Consider the following 20,323-nt stretch of genomic DNA (forward strand, 5'->3'; position numbering starts at 1 on the left):
TTGGATTATGTGCATGATTGTGTGTGTGTGTGTGTGTGTGCACGCGCATGTGTGTGCGTACACGCGTTTGAGGGTGCAAGTATGCTGGGGTGCAGGGCGGGGTCGATCCCGGGCCATGTGTTAACTATGTCTGAATGTGTGCGTGGTGAGTCCCGGGGTCTGTGTGTGCATGTGTGCACGAGCGTGTGTGACTATGAGCGCGCCCTGGCTGTGGGGAGACTGGGGTGGGGGGCGGGGGCGGAGAGACGCCGGCCGGCCCCGCCCTCCGCTGCAGGTGGGCTGGGCCCGCGGCGGGGCCGGCCGCGCTCGCTGCTCTTGGCTCGCGGCCGCGCCGGGCTCGCAGGGCTGGGCTCGGGCTGCGGGGCGGCGCCGGGACAGGAAGCGGAAAGCGGCAGTGCAGCGGCGGCGGCGGCGGCGGCGGGGCTCTGCCTCTAAGGGAGCCCAGCGCAGGCCGCAGAGCCCGGACGCTGTGAGCCGAGAGCGCGGGCCGCGGAGCCCGCACGGCCGGCGCAGAGGTGAGTCCCGCGGGAGGCCGGGCGCGGGGTGCATACCGCGGGCGCAGAGACGCCCCCGCCGCGGAGTCCCCGCACCCCCTACCCCGCACTGGGACCCCGGGTCCCCGCCCTCCCCGCCTCCGCGCCGCACCCCTACCGTGCCTCCCGGGATCCCACTCCTTTCCCAAGCCTGCGAGGTGCGCCTCTCTTGCCCCGGCCCCTGCCTGCCCCGTGTTCGCTGCTGCGCCCCACTACCCCGGCACTCCCTCCCCGCGCCTCGGACGCCGACTGCTGCCCTGGCCGCACTTTGGGGTGCGCCCCGGGGTGCGCGTTCCGGCCGGCCGGCGGGGAGTGGCCGACGTTCCCGGGGCACCGGGTGGCCCTACCGGCCCTGCGGCGGGGGGGAGGGGGACGGCGGGCCGCTCTCCGTTCCCCGGGAACCGGGCGCGGACCGCCGCTCCCAGCCCGCCGCGGGGCTCGACCTGGTAACCGCCAGCGCCCGGAGCCGCCGGGTCCTGCCTGGGTCAGAAACCGGCACAGAGCCGGCCTGTGTTCGCACCTCGCTTACAAAATTGAGCCGGCCCCAGAGGCCTGGGGGGCGAGTCCGGTTGCGCCCGGGAGAGCGCAACAGGCAGGTAGGAGTTTACTTTCAAAAAACGCCGGGGTGGAGCGGAAGACATCCGGCAAGTCTCTGCCCGAGGTGTCCCGGTTGGAAGAAATCTCTCCGCGCCGGGGCAGCCTTCGCCACGGGCAGGACCTCATTTCCTCCTGCAGTCTTTGAACTGCCCCAAGCAACGCGCCCAGAGAAGTGTGAAGCTTTATAAAAATTTAAACGCGTCGCCGGTGGAGGCAGGCGTGGGGCCGAGCCGTGGCCTGGCGGAGATGAGCTGGTGAGCCTCGAAGCTGAGAAATCTCTTGCTCAGTTTTCACATCTACAGACCAGGTATAATGGCCCAGCCGGGAAGGTGTCGTGAGCCCGTTTAGCTCCTCGTTAAGAGACGTCAGAGCGCTTTATTGTGATGATTGTGTGGCTGGCGCGTGCATTTTGTTAAACCCTTAGACCCGGCTGTGGTTGGAAATGCATGTATTTTTAGACCTTTATGCCAAAATCTAGCAAGCTGTAAAGAATCTGGCATTTTCCCTGATATGTTTATGAATTTTACAGAGTTGCTGGAAAATATTATAGCTTGTGTCACCAATCAACAATGCTAATTAGCATTCTTCTTCCTGGGGGGTGGGTTGTTTGATTACACAGCTCCTAGGCTTTTTAGTGACATGGCAGAAACTGTCTAAAACCGGGGAGAAGTAATTAGTCATTTTATGTAACCACTAATTAGAGTTTTTAGAGTTGAATTAAATCAGTGTGATATGGCTGGAGCTTTGATTTCTGGGAGGAAACTGTTTTATTCTGCAGTTCAGAGGAACAACACTCTTTACCTACCCATGGGCTTTTAGCATTCCCAAACATTGGTGTCTCTCAGGGTAATTAGTGGAACATATAGTGTGAAGTTTTCACTGTTACAGCCTTTGCAATTTAATTTGTAAGTAGAGTGGGAGAAGAATTTTGGGAATGGCCTATTTGTAAGGACAGCTTACCAAGCAGGACATTTTTGTTGTCTTAGGTGTTTGAACAACAGGACAGAACCATAAAGGCGAGTTTCCCTACAAGCCCCAATTCCATGTCACACCAGCCTGCTGAAGAATAAACAGATGTTGGGTTAAAATCATCTTCTCCCTCCATCCCCCTAACACACACAAACACACACCCTCTCTGCCTCAGACCTGGCATTGCGTGCGTGCTTATCGCATTGTATTTTAGTAGGCAGTGTGTACCTTTTGGCTGGGAACCCCTTAGGAGCTCCAGCTGTTTCTGATTCTTTTCTCCCGGACGCCCCACAATGCTTGGGACGCTGAACCTGTGAGCAGGAGTTGGAATTGCGAAATTCTTTGTGGGTTATGTATGTTTTGGGACGACAGTCCGTGATTGTTGCCTACCCTCTGAGATGTAAATAAACAGTTCTGGTAATTGCTGTATTGCTGTACGTTTTCCATGGTTCAAGCCCTGGTTCCTTCGCTTACTGTGACCTTGCTTTCTTTAACTGTAACTTGACCTGAATGCTTGTTGTTCCTTAGATGGCGTGTTCTGAGGATTAAGTGAGATATTACATACAAAAGACTTAAACAGCCCACAGCATATAGTAAGCACAGGATGAACTGTAGTCTGTTTTTTTATTAGTGCCAGGCACTCTCTCTGTCAAGTGAACTAGCTATGGTTAGGGGACTAGCTGTGTGCGGACATGTGATGTGGGCATCGTGCTGTGCCATTTTCCAGAAGGTGGACAAGACAGGTGTAAGTGGAGGGGCGCCTGGGTGGCTCAGTGGGTTAAAGCCTCTGCCTTTGGCTCAGGTTATGGTCCTGGGGTCCTGGGATGGAGCCCTGCATTGGGCTCTCTGCTCGGTGGGAAGCCTGCTTCCCTCTCTCTCTCTGCCTACTTGTGATTTCTCTCTGTCAAATAAATAAAATCTTAAAAAAAAAAAGGTGTAAGTGGACTTGAGCCTGGACCATGTCTTCGCTAGTGGCTTTGGTCTTGCCTGAAGCCTGATGAAAATGTGTGTGCCTCTCTCCCATCAGGGTCTTTCTGAATCCCATTTATTGGACAGTGATCATTGGACTTGGCACCATGGGATTTACAGAGAAGGTAGTACTCGTAAAATCTATTTATCGAAGCTTAAAAATCTAGCAGGGGATAAGGGGGTCACTTGATAATAGATATGCATCACAGAACCCCAGACATTTTAAGCATTCACAGCTCTTCGGAAATCTATACATAGCTGCTGGGGGTGTTTCAGAGGTAGTTAGGGCCTGGAGCCAAGAGCAGTTATTCTCGAAGGTGAGTTGAAATCATTGGCAAAACAGGTAAAATGAGGTTGACATTTTCTTTGCTTGTGTACAGTGGCCCGGGATCATTCACCTGGAAGAGGTCTATTGTAATTCAAGTATCAGTGGATTTGTCACAGATGCCACAAGCCCTCTGATCCCTGTATCAGTCACCTGGATGACGTGTTATGGTTTATAGACCACAAGTTCATCAAAATGTTTTGCAGAGCTTGCGATACTTCTTCCCACCTTCCCTTACAACCCCAAGGTCCTCCAAATAAATGCAATAACACACAGTCTTTTCTGATCTGCCTGATATTCCCTTCCAACCTGGTACTAGCAAAAGGAGGCCCAGGGAACAGAATAGACGTCACTAGATTAGCTACAGTTCATGGTATTCGTTCAGGATAGAGTAGTACTGACCAAACAGTGCATGTTAAGAGTATGCAAGGAATACAGAGGTCTCATGCCATACCCACATAACCTTCCTAACTTCACTTTACTGATAAACAGTAATGCCTAACAGTTGTGCTTTCTGCATACAAGGCCCTATTCTTAATGCCTGTGAATTCTCTCATGTAATACCCACTGCAAGCCGTTAAGTAAAATATCATTCTGTTGCTAGAGTTAGAGAAACAGGCACAGCAAGGGTAAGTAACTTGATCTGAGGTTATACAGCTGATAAACACCAGAGCCAGGATTTGAAGGGTGATGGTGTTAACTCCAGAACTTTTGTTCATTGCTTCTCCTCCATCGAGGAAGAGCTGACCGTGAACAAAATTATTTCAGTTTACATGTTCCCCTTGGGTGCCCTCTAACCGAAACGGGGTATAGAAAAATGTCCACCGAAACACACAGTAAAACTAACAATTAATGGGGAAAAATAATTAGTGGAGCAAACGCTTTAGCATTCTATGCATGATAAAAAGTAGTAAGCACCATCTACCTAAACGTAACAGTACCAGAACCTTCTTTCCCTTGGAAATAATCTCCTCTGAGGAAGAAGCGGAGTGGCTCTTGAGATTCAGCGTGCCTCCCTGTACCCCTTGAGAGAGAACTTTCTACCCTCCAAACCAGAGTTCCCTTAATTACTTAATAGCTGTAGGCAGAGCCGTTGATGTTTTTATAATTTCCTTTTCGCCAAGGTTAACTTAATGTTTACCACTGTCATTACCGTAACGTATTATTTCCCTCAGATGATTTTCTGAACACTGTGTTTTTCTTTTAAGTAGTAGTCAGGCACATTATATGTGGGTGAACCTAAGTTTAGGGAGAGATTCTCTTGGAGGCCACTGATGGTCATTTTGTTCTGAATAAAGCGTGGCGAAGGGGCTTCTCTGGGACCTTCTGCTGCACAGCAGAAGTGCACTGGTCTCAACTTTGCAGAGATGTGAACTGACCAGCTCCAGCCCCATGCTGGCTTTTGCAACCAGCCCCCCCCCCCCCCCCACCCAGGCAGTACCTGCAGCTGCTGCTACAGCCAGGGTGCAGGGTGGTGGATGGCAGGAAGGCAGGGGGAGGCGGTGGGGCCAGGCACTATCGGGCAGCAGCGGGACTGACATCATAGCTGACTCCTACCCTAGCATGTCTGGAAGAGAAACGTTGCCCTGAGGACACTGTCCCGTGATCCAAAAGCTGGTGGTTCTGACGTCGCTGCTCCGCTCATCACCGTGTTGCCCTCCCCTCATGGAGTGCGGAGAATGGCAGATGGGCAGCCTCCAAGGTTCCGTCCACGGTGCCTCTGTGGCCTCCACAGCCTGAGGTCGGCCACAGACACCCTCCCTCAGCACACAGTTACTGAGCATCTGGTACGTTCCGGGAACTGCACAGACGTTGCCAATTGTGGTTCTGGGTGCTGTGACGGGCCCCCTGTCACCTGGAGGATCTGGAAAGGCCTCTTGAGAAAAGCAGTGTTGTCATTAAAAGCCCCAGAAGGGGAGTGCAGCTGGCCAGGTGGGCAGGACCCTGCGGACCCAAGGGAGGTTTTCGTGTTGTATTCCAACTGTAGTGGGACCCCACGGAAGGTTTTGAAGCAGAGAGGTGACATCCACATTGTGACGTGGAAGATCACCATGGCAGCTGCCCAGCTGCACTGTGTGGGTCGTCTCCGGGGGCCCACCGTTCCAGATTCTAGGATCCATATTTCCACCTTTGCGTGGTGGTTCTGTTCAGGCCCGTGCTGCCTCCTGTCCATTTATTACCCCGGGGGTGGGGGGTTAGGGGTGGTGGACCTGATTCCTTGTCATTGCTTTATTATCTTCCTGATAACGGGTCCCTCTGACCTTATTTGAGTTCTGCTAATTTCTTGTGCATGCAAGTGAACTCTCTCCTAAACATATCTTTGCAGTGATAAGCTTCACGATGTGTGTTTTATTAACTACATCCACGCTCTTTCACTGGCCCTTAAAATGAGTCCACTCTGGATATTGTCAGTTTGCCTCTGTTGCTCTTGCTTAATCCTTACTCAGATCTGGGACAGGAGTCGGTCACTATGAGAGGAGCAGCATGACTTAGGGGAAGGAGCTTGAGCTCAGCGTAGACTGTAGACCAGATTCCATGGGGAAACTTGCAGGCTTTGTGACAGGTTAGCCCTCTGTCCAGGGAGCCTGGGGCAGGTGGGTGGCCGCGCTCCAGGAGAGTGAGGGGAGGCTCCTGAGGACAGTGACAGCGGGATGTGAGGGAATCCCGGGAGAGAGTGTCACACCTGGCATGGGGCTGGGTGGACAGGATTGATGTGATGACTGTATCCCCCGGCAGAGGACACTGGAGAGAATAGGCCAGGACTCCAGCAAGCACTGGTGGGGATAATGATGATCCCAAGGGGAGCAAGAGGCAGCCGAGTGGGAGATGCGCACTGGGGATTTACTCTTTCAGTGTTTGTCAAGTACCTAATACGTCCAGAGTATGCTGCAGTAGGGAAACTGTGGCTCCTGTCTCCAAGAAGCTTACACTAGAGTAAATCCATGGATGGAGAAGAAACATGGATGAGTTTTGAGCCTTAAGGGATAACCTGATCGGAGAGAGGGTGGGAATGTTGGAGAAGCGGTGGCAGCAGCGCCATCCTGTCAGAGGATGGACGGCCGCAGGAAGCTCTGGGAACACAGGCAGGGCGCCAAATGTGCGCCTTGTCATTGCTGTGTCCTAGCATCGCCTAGCGTGCTCTCCTGTGGCTGCTTGCTAAATACAGAGAGAGATGAATACAGAATGGGATCCGAAAGTCCAGGGAAAGGAGGACAGGGTGTGACCTTTGCATGTGGCCCACTTAGAGCTGTTTCAGTGGAGTGTTGAGGGAGGAAGATTGGGATGGCAGTTGAGAGGGAGGGAGTGGCAGCATATACAGACCACCCCTTTGAGGAGTACAGGGAGGACTTGGGGAGAACCCGGACACGGGTGCTGGTAGAGTCGGGTAGAGCCTTTCCCCAGAGGGCACTTGGGAGCCCATGATTGCCTTTGAGGGACGTGCCTGGAGTTGTCTTAATGGATGGCCAGAGATTTTAATGAGGACTTGGAATGATGTCCTCTTGCAGAGGGGGAAGGGGAATGGAGCCTGGGTTACCATGAGCCTTACATAGGGAGCCTGGTTTATTGCTCTCAGGGACCTAGGAAGAGCTCGCGTTAAATGGCCTCATTTTATGGGGGGCGGGGCAACAGTGGCTCAAGTGATGTCTCCATCAGGAAGCATGAATAGCACCAGCCCAGGTCTGTAGGGCCTGGGTCATCTGCCTCTGAGACACCCCAGCAGCATTTAGCCAGAATTAGCTGGAAGTGGGGACAAGAAGGGGGGTGATCCGGAGGGCCTTCAGGGAAAGAGGCTCCTGCTGGGCAGTCCTGGGGATTTGGCTCACCTCTTGGTGTAGGTGTCAGCCAGGTACAAAGCAGATGAACAAGCAGCAGACCCCAGAGCAGAGAGATGAGAACCGAGGGTGCTGGCAGCTCCCTGAAATCGCTGGTGGAAAACGGTGGGAGGCAGAGTTGGGCGCAAAGAGGGTGATTGTGATGGTCTCTTGCTGTCTTCTAAGGAAGTGGAGGTGGTCCACAAGCAAAACTCACATTCTGAAAAAAATGCCACTATGTTTTCACAGTCAGCCCACAGACTAGGGGCCTCATTTGCATTTTATGGGTGGGACACTGCCTTGCTTGAGTGCACAGCTGGTTACCAACCCCCGGGGGCTGAGATGCCGTCTGGAGATGGGCTGCCAGTGGCGGGGCGAGCTGGGCACTGGCTCTGCCCTGCTCCTGTCCAGGGCTTTCTCTTGCTGAGACAGACAAGGAGGGACATGAGCTTTCAGAGCCTAAGGGAAGTCTTATAGCCCTAACTCTCACTTACCCGCTGCCCCTGCCGCCTGTGCTGGGCCCACTTGCAGCTGGAGCCCCCTTGTTTCTCCCAGCAGCCCTGGTTCTCATACTCGGCAGTGCGGGTTCTCAGAGCTCAAGTAATGTGACTGAGGTTACGGAACCAATATGTGGGGAAAGCCAGGCATCGGAACCCAGCCCCCGATCCTGTATGTGTTTCCTTTCTCGGATCAACCCTGTGATTTTTTAAAAAAGATTTTTTTATTTACTTTTTTGACAGAGAGAGAGCACAAGTAGGCAGAGTGTCAGGCAAAGGGAGAAGACTCCCCACTGAGCAGGGAGCCAGAGGCGGGACTCGATCCTGGGACTCTGGGATCATGACCTGAGCGGGAGGCAGCTGCTTAACTGACTGAGCCACCCAGGTACCCCTCAACCCTGTGATTTATCCCAGTTTGACAGATGAGGAGTGTGAGGTGGAAGAGGGCAAGTGGCTTCTCCTGGGTTCTATCAGACGGTGAAGAGCTCTGACTAGAACCCACTGCTCGCCTGGGGCTCTTGATGGCAGAGGAGGCGGGAAACCATGAGTCACGAGACCCAGGACAAGGGAGGCTAGCCCCTTGGTCACAGTGCCTGGAAGTGAATGCATCTCACTTCCAGGCAGAATGAACGCTAAGGGCAAAGCCCTCTTAGGTGGTATTTGAGACTGGGAGCTGTGTTGGTGTGTGGCAGTGACCAGGAGGTTGGTTCTGGACCTGCAGGTTACTGGGGGCGGGGTGCTTGGGAGGGGTATTAGCGGGGGGGGGGGGGGGGGGGTGCCTTGGCCCCTTCCCAGTAGGGGTAAGGCTGTGGCATTTGCAGCTCCTTTGTTCTCCCTTCACACTGAAGTCACTGGCTCTGTTTGCACTTTCAGCCCCCAGGGGAGGGCAGGGGCACTGGAAGGAGGAGCCTTGAGGGGCAGAGACCAGCACTGGGGTGCGGGATGCTGGGAGAGACAAACTTGTGCTTCTCAGGCCTTTAGAAGTAAAGGGTTTTTAGCACTCAGGCCTCAGGAATGTACTTGGAAGTGTTTCCAGTGTATTTTTATTGCAAAGCAATAGCTAATGGAAACGTGGGGCAAAGACCCCAGAGCCTGCAGCTAATAAGTCACCTGCTTTCCTTCATTTTTCTGATGTTCCCTCTTAATCACTGTGTTTACGTAAGCCTGCTATATGATTTTAACTGTAACAGCAGGCTCAGGGTGTATCCATGATCCTGTAGTCTGGTCTTTAAATTTACCATTATGTTGTAAAACTTCCCATTCTTCCTGATTATTTTAAACAGCTATGTGATATCTGTCTTGGGTGGAGGAACGTGGTTTCCTTACCTATTCCAGCACTTTGGAGGCATTTCGCTTATTTCATGCTTTCTTCTGCTGTAAACAATGCGGTAATAGTTTTTCTTTGAAAAACATCAGTTCTTTAAGATAACTTTTCTGGTGTTTGGAGCCCTGGTTTAAAGAGATAGAGAGTTTTTTTGTTTGTTTGTTTTTTGGAAACTATGAGCAAAAATCCCTTAAAAGCCGCTTTCCTGCGTATTGTTCTTGTAACCAGCAAACTGGCAGTGGGGACTGGGCCCTGTCTAGGCTGTGGGACGCCATTTCCTCCAGCCTGAACCCCGGTGGTGATGTTGTGTGAGGCTGTGTCCAGGAAATGGCCGGGGGCCAGGTCTCTCCCACGTGTGTTTCGCGGCTGCTGTGCTGGAGGGGTAGCCTGCCTAGTCCCTACCTGTCTCCCTCCTGGACCCCTAGGGAAGCACTTAGCGTTCAGAGGCTCCTTCCCTGCTTGCTCGTTCTCCAACGGAGACCCAGAGGGGAGGTGGCTGCTGTCATTTATCTTCAGAATCTTTATTGCCTTTGGAAGTTGATTATCCTTTTTTCCTCCCTGCTTTTCTTAGAATTTGTTCCTGTCGAAGCACGGCTCCTGGATCTCCAGACCCTTGGCAGCTTTCAGAGTCTAGTTGGTGAAATTCTCTATCTCCGAGGAGAAACACTGCTGCTGCTCCTTTCTCAAGAGCAAGCTCCCCATTGCTATGGATACCGAATCCACATATTCTGGATATTCTTACTATTCCAGTCATTCGAAAAAATCTCACAGACAAGGGTACGTAAGCTCTAGATTGTTCCGCATTTCCTGGAAACTCGCAGGTCAGTGCAGCCTTCTAGACTCACTTTCCAAGTGGTGAAGCCGGGTTGCGGGGCTGTTGTTGCTGGAGGGTCGGTCCAGCGGCCCACGAGAAGGCGGGCTTTAAGAGCATTTAACATGTGTCGGGAGTAACTATACCACCAATTTACATTTTATAGCTGCCATTATGGTTGATGATCTTAATTTCTCACAATTGATTTTAAATTAAAGTTTCTCCCTGCAGTGGAAATGGTTTTCATTTCTAAATACTTCTCACAGACAACAGGTCTCCCAAATCTTTACCAAGATTGTAAATGAAAGTTTAAAAAAAAAAAAAGTGTTGATTTGTTGCTTTTTACCTAAAGTCGCTGACTCATTGCCCTTTAGGCATTTGCAGTGAGGTTTATACACTAGGTGGTGGGATTGGCCTAGTGCCGTATTTCTCTCTTGATGAGTTTTCCCAGTAAACAAGCCTGGGTAATGAAAACCCACCATGCAGGGTATGGGGGCCAGACTCCCTCCCGCGCAGGTCTTCGCTGGTGTTCACAGCGCCTTGCAGTATTGCAGACCTGGAGACTGATTGGTGAGTAAAGGAACAAGGGAACGAGTGGATGGAGAGGCTGAGAAAACGGTTGGTGAAGTGGTAGTCCCACCTCGTTCTTAGACTCCTCATCTGTGAAATGGGTCCAGCTGCCTCGCGGGGCTGTTGAGAGAATTCTGTATGATTGTGCATGTAAAGCATTTAACATGGCCCACAGTGGGAGGTCACTAACCAGTGACTGTATGAATGCTGTTAACAGCCGTGGCATTTCAGCATCACGCTTAAAGGTCCCAACTGGCCACTGCCCAAAGGCCCAGCTGCAGTCACACCCCGTGAGGACTGGGAACCGTGTTTCCCTGACCAAGCAGTTCCTCACAAAAGCAGCCAAATGCAGAGTGGGACTTTTTTTTGTAATGCAGCGATAAGATGTGTCGACCTAATAGACTTATTTATTTGTGAGCCTGTCTGCATGTACACAGGCAGCCAGAGGTCTGGAAGGATATTCTCTGAGCTGCCCACAGTGGATCACCGTAGGAAAGGGGCCGAACACAAGATTGTGGCTGATGGGAATTTTGTTTTTGCTTTATTTTTCTGTACCTGTTCAGTCTTCTACAAGGGTGTGTCTTGTATTTAAAAATCTGAATGAAGTGAAAGAATGAGAAACAACAATTTTCACAGATTGTTTAATAACCTGAGGAATCATGTTTAAAATAAGAATCAAAACTTTGTGCTTTATAATAGTTATGTATTTTTATGAGAAGATGAATGGTAACATTATTGGCCGTGCCTGTCTGGTCTCTGAATGTAGGGATTATTAAAATTATGGGTGGGTTTTGTGTTTTCGTTTTTTTAAGCCTTCATTATTTTCTAAATTTTCACGTGTTGGTCTTAAAGTCATAAAAATGTGGAAAAGGGTGTGAAAGAGCTCTTCCTGGAGGCTGGGTCAGTCTTTCTGGCAGCATGCTGAATAGAAGCCCGCTGAGGGAGGCCTCAGGTGACACAGCAGAGCCCAGATCTCTGGAAAGTCAGAATGCCTCTGGGGATCAAAGATTCATCACCAGTTTTAACCAGCAAGTAAAACATTAGATTCATCCTAAAACACCAGAAACAGCTGTTTGGAAACATCCAACTGGAGAAAGCCATTCCTTTGTCAGCATACCAAGCTTCTCTTTTCCACATGGCAGTGACAGAAGTAGGAATTTGGGGTGCCACTCGTGCTTGGGGATGAATGGGGGACGACGTTTTGCTCGACTCTGAGGAGGAACCATCTCGGGTCTTCTCTGCCTACACATGGGTCCCAACTGTCCTATGTGTGGGCCCCAGGCTGTGCTCCAGTCTTTTCTCAGGCCCCTTGGGGACCCCAGAAATTGGTCCAGCAGTGCTCTTGTGGTGACGTTAAGAGATAATAACTTCCAATTAAAACGGCATGCCAAACTCTTAATGTGTCCCTTGGACCCATGTGGAAAGTACTTGGCAAATGAGAGTACAAGCTGAGCCTTTGAATAAAGTATTCAAGGAGTGCTGCTGAATGCCTGTTCAGAAAAGCTCTGGGTGGAGGGAATGGCCATCAGAGATTCCATGGGTTCTTGAGGAAAAAACAGCACCCACATGCAGTGAATTCCCTGAGGGTCCTGTAAGGCGCAGTAGCTAACTATGGGGCAAAGCTTGTAGTCTGTAGATGGTGTGGGCCCAGGAGTACTGTGTCGGGCATAAAGAATATTAAGCTGTAAGATTACCCCTCACCAGTGTGTAAGCAGGCCCTAGCGCCTGCCAAGGGTATGGTATCCCCCAGGAGGGTCCCCGGGAAGGCTGTTCTGCTCAGGGATTTGTCAGGAATTTGAATGGAAAAGGAAGAAAGGGGAGGGACCTTGCTTTGGGGTAATTGTATTAGGCCTCTCACCCAGAAAGGAATAATGAAGTGCACCAAACCTGATATGCCCAGTGACACCGTGATCATCTGTGGGGGGCTGGCTGGGTTCCAAACAGATGACACCTGACTCTTTTCCAACAAAGAGGTCAGCAGGCTGGTTTTGTGATGTCTGCTCTCTCCAGAGGGTGTCCAGTTAGTCAACTTGCTGGGAAAATGGTGCCAACTTCAGCTGACCTTGTCTTACCTTTTGAGCCTGGAGTAATACTTCCCTTCGTCACATACCGCAGCGGCCAGCGACGCCAAGGAACACTTGGTGGGCACCTGTGAGGACCCTCAGCTCCTGTCCCCCATCCTCATGGCTGTCCTAGAGCCATGGTATTTATGGTATCGCCCCATTTAGCAGGCAATAACATGGGAGGTGCAGAAAGGCAGTGCTGTTTGCCTGACCTTACGAGCCTAGCAGGTACCCTTGGCAGGTTTCCAGCCTGACTCGTTGGCCCTTTGGAAGCCCGGCTCCTCCCCGGGCTGTGCTAGATGGGGAGCATCTAGAGGGGGAGTGGGGGTGGGGCAGGAAACTCATGTGACGAATGTGCTGAAATGCACTGTCCAAGAGAGGATGGCCAGGATGGGGAGGGAATTGGCACTTTTGTTCCCAGGCGGCCTCAGAGTTGGTTTGCGCTGTGCCCAGCCCTCCCACCCGAGTCCGTTGCTGAGCCAGCGGCAGCAGCCAGACAGCCCCACCGCCAGCCAAGCAAGGGCAGGTAGTGGGTGGTGATGGAGAAGGAAAGGGCGGAGTGACTGGTGGGGCTGGCTTTCCCCAAATAGAAAGAGACCAACAACAGAAACAGAGCTAAATCGTCTTTCCCAGGAAATGCCGCCTGTAGTGGGAAGGGAAGAGGAACTGATGGGGGTTCTGGCTGGAACCAGGGGCATTTACAGCTGCCCGCAAGGGCCCAGCTCTGGAATCATCTAAGTAGATGGGTTTATGCACATACGCACGGCAGGTACGGACACCTGCCCGGGCCTCCCGTGTGCCGCTGCTTGCTCTTCCACCCTCTGGCCTGCACACACTCGAGCACAGATACGCTGTACCCTTACTGGTGGATGTTGCCTGGAGACTGATGCTGAGATACAGCGATTCCCGAAGCTGATGCACCTGCCCAACAAAGGCACAAAGTGATCCCTACTACTCAGGCACACTGGAAACCCTCCTTGGTGTGCCTGGGTTCCTAACAGCTGTTTTGTGGTTTGATAGCTGTACCTACTGCCCCCGCCATGCTCTGCCCCGTCTCCTGTTTTCACTCTTAGCCTCCATGAACAGGTTGTCTTCACCACCACAAAGCCCTCTCCCAGAGTGCACTTGGCCCTTGCTTGGAGTCCCAACGTTGGGAGTATTGAGATGAACACGTGGGCTCCTCATGCAGTGAAGCAGCTGTCCTGCGCTCCGAGCTTGGCACCCTGGACAGCACTGGATGGCAGTGTTTTTGTTGGACTTCTCTATTGAGAACTGGCTCGGACACCTTCCTGGAGCAGTAGTTGATGACCAGTGATTTTTGTAAAAGCTGCATGGCCCATCTTGGTCCCTTGGCAGCAGGGACCAGCACAGACTGATGCTGAGTCCTGCTGCATGCTGGCCTGAGCCTTCCCTCCAGCCTCCTCCTCTGAATGCCGCTTTACTAAGGAAGCTACTCTCTACCTCGACATGACATCGTAGGGCTGTGCATAATGGGCCCGTTATTGAGCCCCTACTGCATGCAGGCACTTAACAGACAGCCGTACTTCCAAGCACTCACTCCCACATCCCTCTCTCCGGGAGCATTGGGGTGGAAGAACCCTGGGGAAAGTTTCCGGATGCCCTGCATCCTGATGACCTGGGGTGCTGGTGAAAATGTCATTCCTGTTGTCTCTCTTCCAGAATTCCCTAGGGGTGGGGCCAGTGAATGTGCACTCAAATGCCCACTCCAGGTGGTGTCTCTGCACACTCAGGTGTGAGAAGCACTGGTTTCGGGTTTCTGACTCTGGGGGATGAGAGAACCTTCCTGGAATTATTGAATGATAGGTTCCTATCCGGTTTACGGGATGTTACCAAGGGAATGGTTCAGGCTGGGCCTTCTCCTTTGGATGCTGTTGGGCCCTTTAAGAGCCAGTTGGGGTGGGCCAGGGGTCAGAGTGATGGCTGGCCCTGGGGAGGCAGTTTCCAGCCCTGGGTGTGTCCCCGACCTGCTTTCTGCCTTGGCCGGGTTCAGGCTCCAGTGCTTGGCATTCAGTGAAAGAATTTTGGTGTCTACTGGAATTTGTGCTGTCACAGGATTTGACCCATGGGAGTAGTGCATGGATAGATGGGGTTGGCTAGATAGACCTGACTTGGTGATGGAAACACAAGATAGAAGAGGAGACTCCTGGGAGGCAGGGATTCTAGACCCCGCCCATACACGTCACCCCAAGGAGTGCCCAGGTGCCTGGGAAGGCTCTCCCAAATTGTTTATTGTTTCTCACACTCAGGCCTTTGAAGTGATTGTCTTTGGCAACTCAGAGCTTTGGGCTCATCGCGTTGTGCTGCCCAAGGTCATAGGGCATTTGCACCTGCCAGCAGTAGCTCCACAGGTGGATTTCAGAGCTCAGCGGTTCAAGTAGAGGGTGCCCGGACGAACAGTAGGAATGTTCATGCTACCGGATCTTCAGTCGTTCTTCAGATCAGTGCAGCCATAGTGGGTGTGAATCAACGTGGTGGGAGCAGACCTGGGGTCGCATCCTGCCACTTACTACGACCTTGGCAAGTCAGTTAACCTCTTTTAGCCTCGGTTTTTTCCATCTCTGAAATGGGGACATGTTTACTGGCTTCATACAGTCATTGTTAGGATTAGGATGGGGTGAAATTAATATCATAGAGCACCTAGGAAAGCGCTCTCTAAATTGGAGGGGGGAGTGGAATGATCGGCCTTGATAGATACATCTCTAGATTAACTGATTTTCTGCTGTCCCCCCAGTTACCTGGTTAAACTGAAACACCCAAGTTGATCAGAACACATGCGTTTCTAGGCCCTAATATAACAGTAGATCAGGATGGTAAGTTAAGCTCTAGCAATTAGAGATGCTCTCAACTGAGAGTTTCTGGGGCTGAGGACGCCTCCCTGCTCTTTGAAGGAACTAACCAATGCTTATCCTAGAGAGGTGCTGATAAGGTCAGAGTTTGCCCACAGGAAGTCTGCATGGGATTTTGTTGGCGAAAGAGCAGGTTATTAGGACACACACTGTGGAGGGGAAGGAGTCGGACCACGTGTTACTAGTTCCGTCCACATCTCCTCTGAGGCCCCTGTACTCATCTCTGCATACATTACCTATGTGGCATTATCATTGTCCCCATTTCACAGAGAGGAAACTGAGGTTTTCAGAAGTTGAATAACTTGTGCAAGGTCACAAAGGAGCATGACTGAAATCTGACTGTTGTCCCCAAAGCCGGTGTGTGCAGTGCTCTGTCCTGCCTGGGGGGACCTTGGGAATGAGAGCAGGTGTTTGAAGGGATGTCAAGGTGGCCTCTAAGAAAGGAGGCCCTGATGGACAGGCTCCTGTGGGGGCTTCTGGACTGACTGTCACAGCTGGGGACAGGAGTGTCAGTTTCCATAGGTGGTTAGTGGCCAGGTTGTGACTTTAGAGCTTTGCACAGCGATTGATTTCCTTTTATAATTTCAAGATTGACCCGAGGCAGGGTGCTCTCATAGTTACCCTGGACTACCCAGGAAGTTTATCTGGTGTAAAATGAGGCAGCAGCCTGCTTTCCTTAGGAAGCCTGAAAATACACACACATGCACACACACACCTCTTGGTGTCATTTGTCCTGGCTTTTATTGTTCCTCTGGATGCCTTTGAATTCAGCCAGAACCTATGGGAATGACTTTCAGTTTGAATTCGTAGGATTGAGATGTAAATGCTTCTTTGTACTGGTTTAGGATTTCCTTTCTTCTCAACTTGTCCAAAGGTGTAGGGTGACAGCGTGTCCCAGATTTTTTTGGACAGACCAAAGTGTAAATATTTTGCAGTGTTGTCCCCACAAGAAAGCCTTAGAAAATGAATTTAGGCAAATTAGAACCAAATCAAGTCAGTAATTTTACAGTATAATGTGCCTCAGCTACAGAAATTTTAAAACTCACAATTTTAGGCTTTGAAAAAATCTATTTTCAACTCCACTGTTGAGGGAGGAGTGACAGTCTTTGTTTTGGATCTTAGAATGACAGAAAATACTAAATAGGGAGTAAAAATTAGCTTACTCCTTGCAGGGGGAGGCTTGGGTGGGTGTTGGCTCTGTGTGTGTGCGTGTATGTAGAATTTTCCTAAACTCACAATGAAATGTAAATTCGATGAGAGGTGATTCATACAGTATAAATGTGCTGGCTGATAACCTCCCTTTTTTTTTTTTTTTTTTTTTTTAATAGGGAGAGAAATAGAGAGAGACACAAATCACCCCGGAATAAAGATGGCAGAGGGTCAGAAAAGTCTGTCACCATTCAGGCTCCCACCGGAGAGCCCCTGTTGGCCAACGATTCTACTCGGACGGAGGAAGTTCAGGTAAGGATCAAAGGCGGTCTGTGAGCACACTGCCCCTTGATCAAGACTCTTTTCAGTAAATGTTTTCCTAAGTCTTGTTGCAGTAGGTTCTCTTGGGTTTTTATCTTTATTTTTCTAGCATGGTAATGAGTTTATCTATGTCTCGTGGTTTCTTGTTGGTCTAAGGACAGCCTGTCCTGCCATTGGCTACCTGGGGGATTCTTCTGAAGTGTGATTGGTTGGCCTGGTTTGAATGGTGTTGAAAGAAGCCTGCCAGGCTGATGACAGGGCAGAGAAAGGGAAAGTTGCAGGCCGTCGTCTCCAGGGACGCGTTCCAAAGTGGAACAGAAGGCCAGGGGTGGAAACTCTCTCCCGAAGCCCTGAGTACTGTGGGGAACAAGAGGTTAAGAGAGCCCAGACTGACTGCTACAAGGTATACAAAGTCAGTTGGGGGGCTGTACACTGAGCTGCCTGACAGGAAAGCCGGATGAATGAAATGGGCCCTGCATCACAGAGAAGGGGCCAGAACCTATCAGCCAAGCTCGGGGGTGAGCAGCAACCTCTGTGGCATGCTATTGTTGGGGGCCATGGCATGGAGCGATGCAGTCTGTGGCAAACTAGAGAACATGTCTTCTCTGTGGGAGGAATGGCAGCTCCCCAGCTCTGGACTCTTATTACCACTCAGGAATGCGGGAATTCAGTGCTCCTGGGTCTAGTGGTATTGAAGAAAAGCTGGAAACTAGGATTTTATGTGAAGTCACCCCATTTTTGAAATATTGGCAATGTATTTGTCTTTAAAAAAAGATGCTGTGTGGGCTCTTCTCTCTGGGTCCTAACTGTCTGGCAGCCCACCTGATCTAAATAAACCCTGAGCTATCCCCGGAAACGTGTTGTGCATACCCTCCACAGCTCTGGAAATATATGCATGGCCAGCCGTGGCCCTCAATAAACCAAAGTATGCTCACACCCGCAGGTACGCACACACATGCATGTAGAAGCAGGTAGATGGACTGAAATTGGAATTGCTCAAAGCACGCGAGGTGCTCTTGAGACCCAAAGCCCAGCTGTGGGATGGATGTAGAGTTTGTCCAGGATGAGTACCTATTGTTAGTCCTTACCATTGTACTACCTGCCACTGTGCTGGGAGGGCCAGAGCAATGGTTGGATGGTTGGATGGTTGGTTCTGATCCGGAGATCGGACCACCTTGAAGCACTCTGGAGAGGTACTGAGGGCCCGCTGGGAAGGCATCTCTTCTTTGCAGTTTCCCTACATCTTGTAGCTCACTGGGAAGCTGTATCAGGAAGCTGTTGATGTTTATACCACGTGGATATGACAGGAAAAGCATGGCAGTGGGCATCTGGAGGCTCTGTTTCTCAGTAGCTCTGTGACCATGGCCATCCTGACCTTTGTGGGCCTCAGGCTCTTTAAAGGAGATCTTGGGTATCAGATTAGAGGATCTTAGATCCTTTCTGTTCTAAGAACCCCAAGCTTAAGAGGACCCTTCAGACATCTACATTTTTAAGGCACAGGTGTACATCCATTCTCAAAATGTCCAGGGGATTTAGTAAGCAGCTCTCTGGTGGACAGAAGGGTGAATAGCTGGTCAACAAAATGACCATGAGATAATAGTAATAATTACTTCCAAATCGATGATCAACTGAATATTAGGCCCAGTACAAAACATGAAATCTGGTATTTCCTTCACTCTTTCAGAGTATTACAAAGTAAATTATTTTATGAACTTACTTTATATTACGAGTTGTCGCTATTTGTGGCAATTTTCTCCCCTATTGATTTTTTTTAATTGAAGTACATTTACACACAGAGATAAGAACAGATCTAAAATGTACAGTTTGAGAAGTTCAAACAGCAGAACAAACCCATGAAACTCACACTGTTTATATGTGTGTGTGTGTGTGTATAGATATATATATATATTTCTTTTTTTCTCTACAGAGTTCTTTTATGTTCTTCCCAGTCAGTTCCCGTCCCCACCTCCACCTCTCCAAGACAAACCCTGTTTTGATCTCTATCACTGTAGATTAGTTTTGCTTGTTTAGAACTTAATGTAATTGGGATCATATTCTTAATATGATTGGTATGAAATTATATTCTTAATTTAATTGGGATCATTGTTTTGAACTTTTCTCAGCCTTATGATTTTGAGACTTATCCATGTTTTGGTGAGTTTTAGCCATTCATCCTTTTTAAATTTTTGCTGAGGAATATTCTCTTGTATGAATTTATTACCCATTCTCCTGATGGATAGATACCCGAGGGATGCCATTTGGGGTATCATGAATAAAGTTGTTAAGAACATTCTGACACAAGTCTTCCTGCAGACATATGTTTACATTTATTTTGGATAAAAACCTGGAAGTAGAATTGCTGGATCGTACAGTTGAGCATATAAGTTGAATTTGTAGGTCGCTGCCAGGCCTGTTTTCAAGAGTGATTGTACCATTTTACCCTTCCCTTAGCCATGTGTGAGAGTCTTGGTGGCTTCTGGCTGTTGTCATAGAGAGTTCTTTCTTTCATGGTATGCGACACTTGTAACTTTCCAAGTTGAAGAACTCTGTTCGTAGGTCAAGACCTTTGCCACTGCCACCACTCCTTGCTATAGCCTGTACATTCATAAATCATATTTTTCTGATCATGACTAGATTGAAGGTTATTGTTTGGTCATGGGATCCCTCCCTATCTTGCTGATTTGGCTGTTAGCTTAAACTTGATTTTTCTAAGTTGGTGCCTTCCACATGAATTTCACCCGGCTTGCCCCTGCATCGGACTGTTTTTTCTAAGTTAAATCATATACACAAATCTCTGAGCCAAAACCTCTTTGGACCCCATGTGGCTTTTCATTGCCTTCTTGCTCTCTTGTTGCTTTGTAGTGGAGTCAGGGTTGCCAGCAAGATAGCAGGATCATTTAGAAATCCTAAGAACCTGGATCTTGTTCAATAAAGGGACTGATCAGTCCTCCTGAAAAATACCTCTGAGTTTAAGAAGAGAGAAAGCAAGAGAGTCAAAGACACATTGCAGTAAGCCTGGGAGTTCTGTGCCCTCGATGTTCACAAGAACATCGTGTGTCACGAGAACGCATATTTGGGGAGGAATCTTCATGCTGTCCTGGCCAGCGCTACTTGAATTTGCTCAGCTTGCTCAGTGAGAAACATGGTCAAGGAGTGCTTGACGCTGATAATTATTAAACAAAACAAAACAAAACAAAACAAAAAACACTACCGGTCAGCTGTGATTCATACGTATAGCTTTTCAGAGCTATTGGAGGGTATTGTAGTGCCCCACTTCCAGAACTTGGACTTTGTCAGCCTTTTTTAACCCAGCCAGGAGCTGAGAGGCGAACGCAGTCTTCTTCCGCCATAGGTGGGCCCTCTAATATTAGTCTCACAGCGGACCCAGAGCCTCAGGAGATTCCAGCGTTCTTGTTCAGCACTCCTGGCATACATGGGCAGGACTTTCTCTAGACGGTCTTACTTTGTGTTTGCTGGACGATTTTTCTGTTTCCGCCCCAGATTGAGGCGGGGACT

At 50.0% G+C, this 20,323-nt stretch overlaps 1 protein-coding gene across 2 annotated transcripts in view; it reads left to right on the plus strand.

The window, feature by feature from the left end:
* The first annotated feature begins 357 nt into the window (after positions 1-357).
* VANGL1 (VANGL planar cell polarity protein 1) overlaps positions 358-20,323 on the plus strand; it is a 48,050-nt gene continuing 28,084 nt past the window's right edge. Inside the window, exons 1-4 of one of the 2 annotated variants that reach the window (XM_059136154.1) lie at positions 368-515; positions 1,269-1,437; positions 9,598-9,803; positions 16,666-16,798. In XM_059136154.1, coding sequence (XP_058992137.1) covers positions 9,733-9,803; positions 16,666-16,798 — 204 coding nt within the window. In that variant the 5' untranslated portion in view covers positions 368-515; positions 1,269-1,437; positions 9,598-9,732. Of the gene's footprint in view, positions 516-1,268; positions 1,438-9,597; positions 9,804-16,665; positions 16,799-20,323 lie in introns of both variants that reach the window. The other variant, XM_059136153.1, reaches the window with a different exon arrangement.

This window comes from Mustela lutreola, chromosome 10 (genome assembly GCF_030435805.1).
Source record: "Mustela lutreola isolate mMusLut2 chromosome 10, mMusLut2.pri, whole genome shotgun sequence".
NCBI lineage: Eukaryota > Metazoa > Chordata > Mammalia > Carnivora > Mustelidae > Mustela > Mustela lutreola.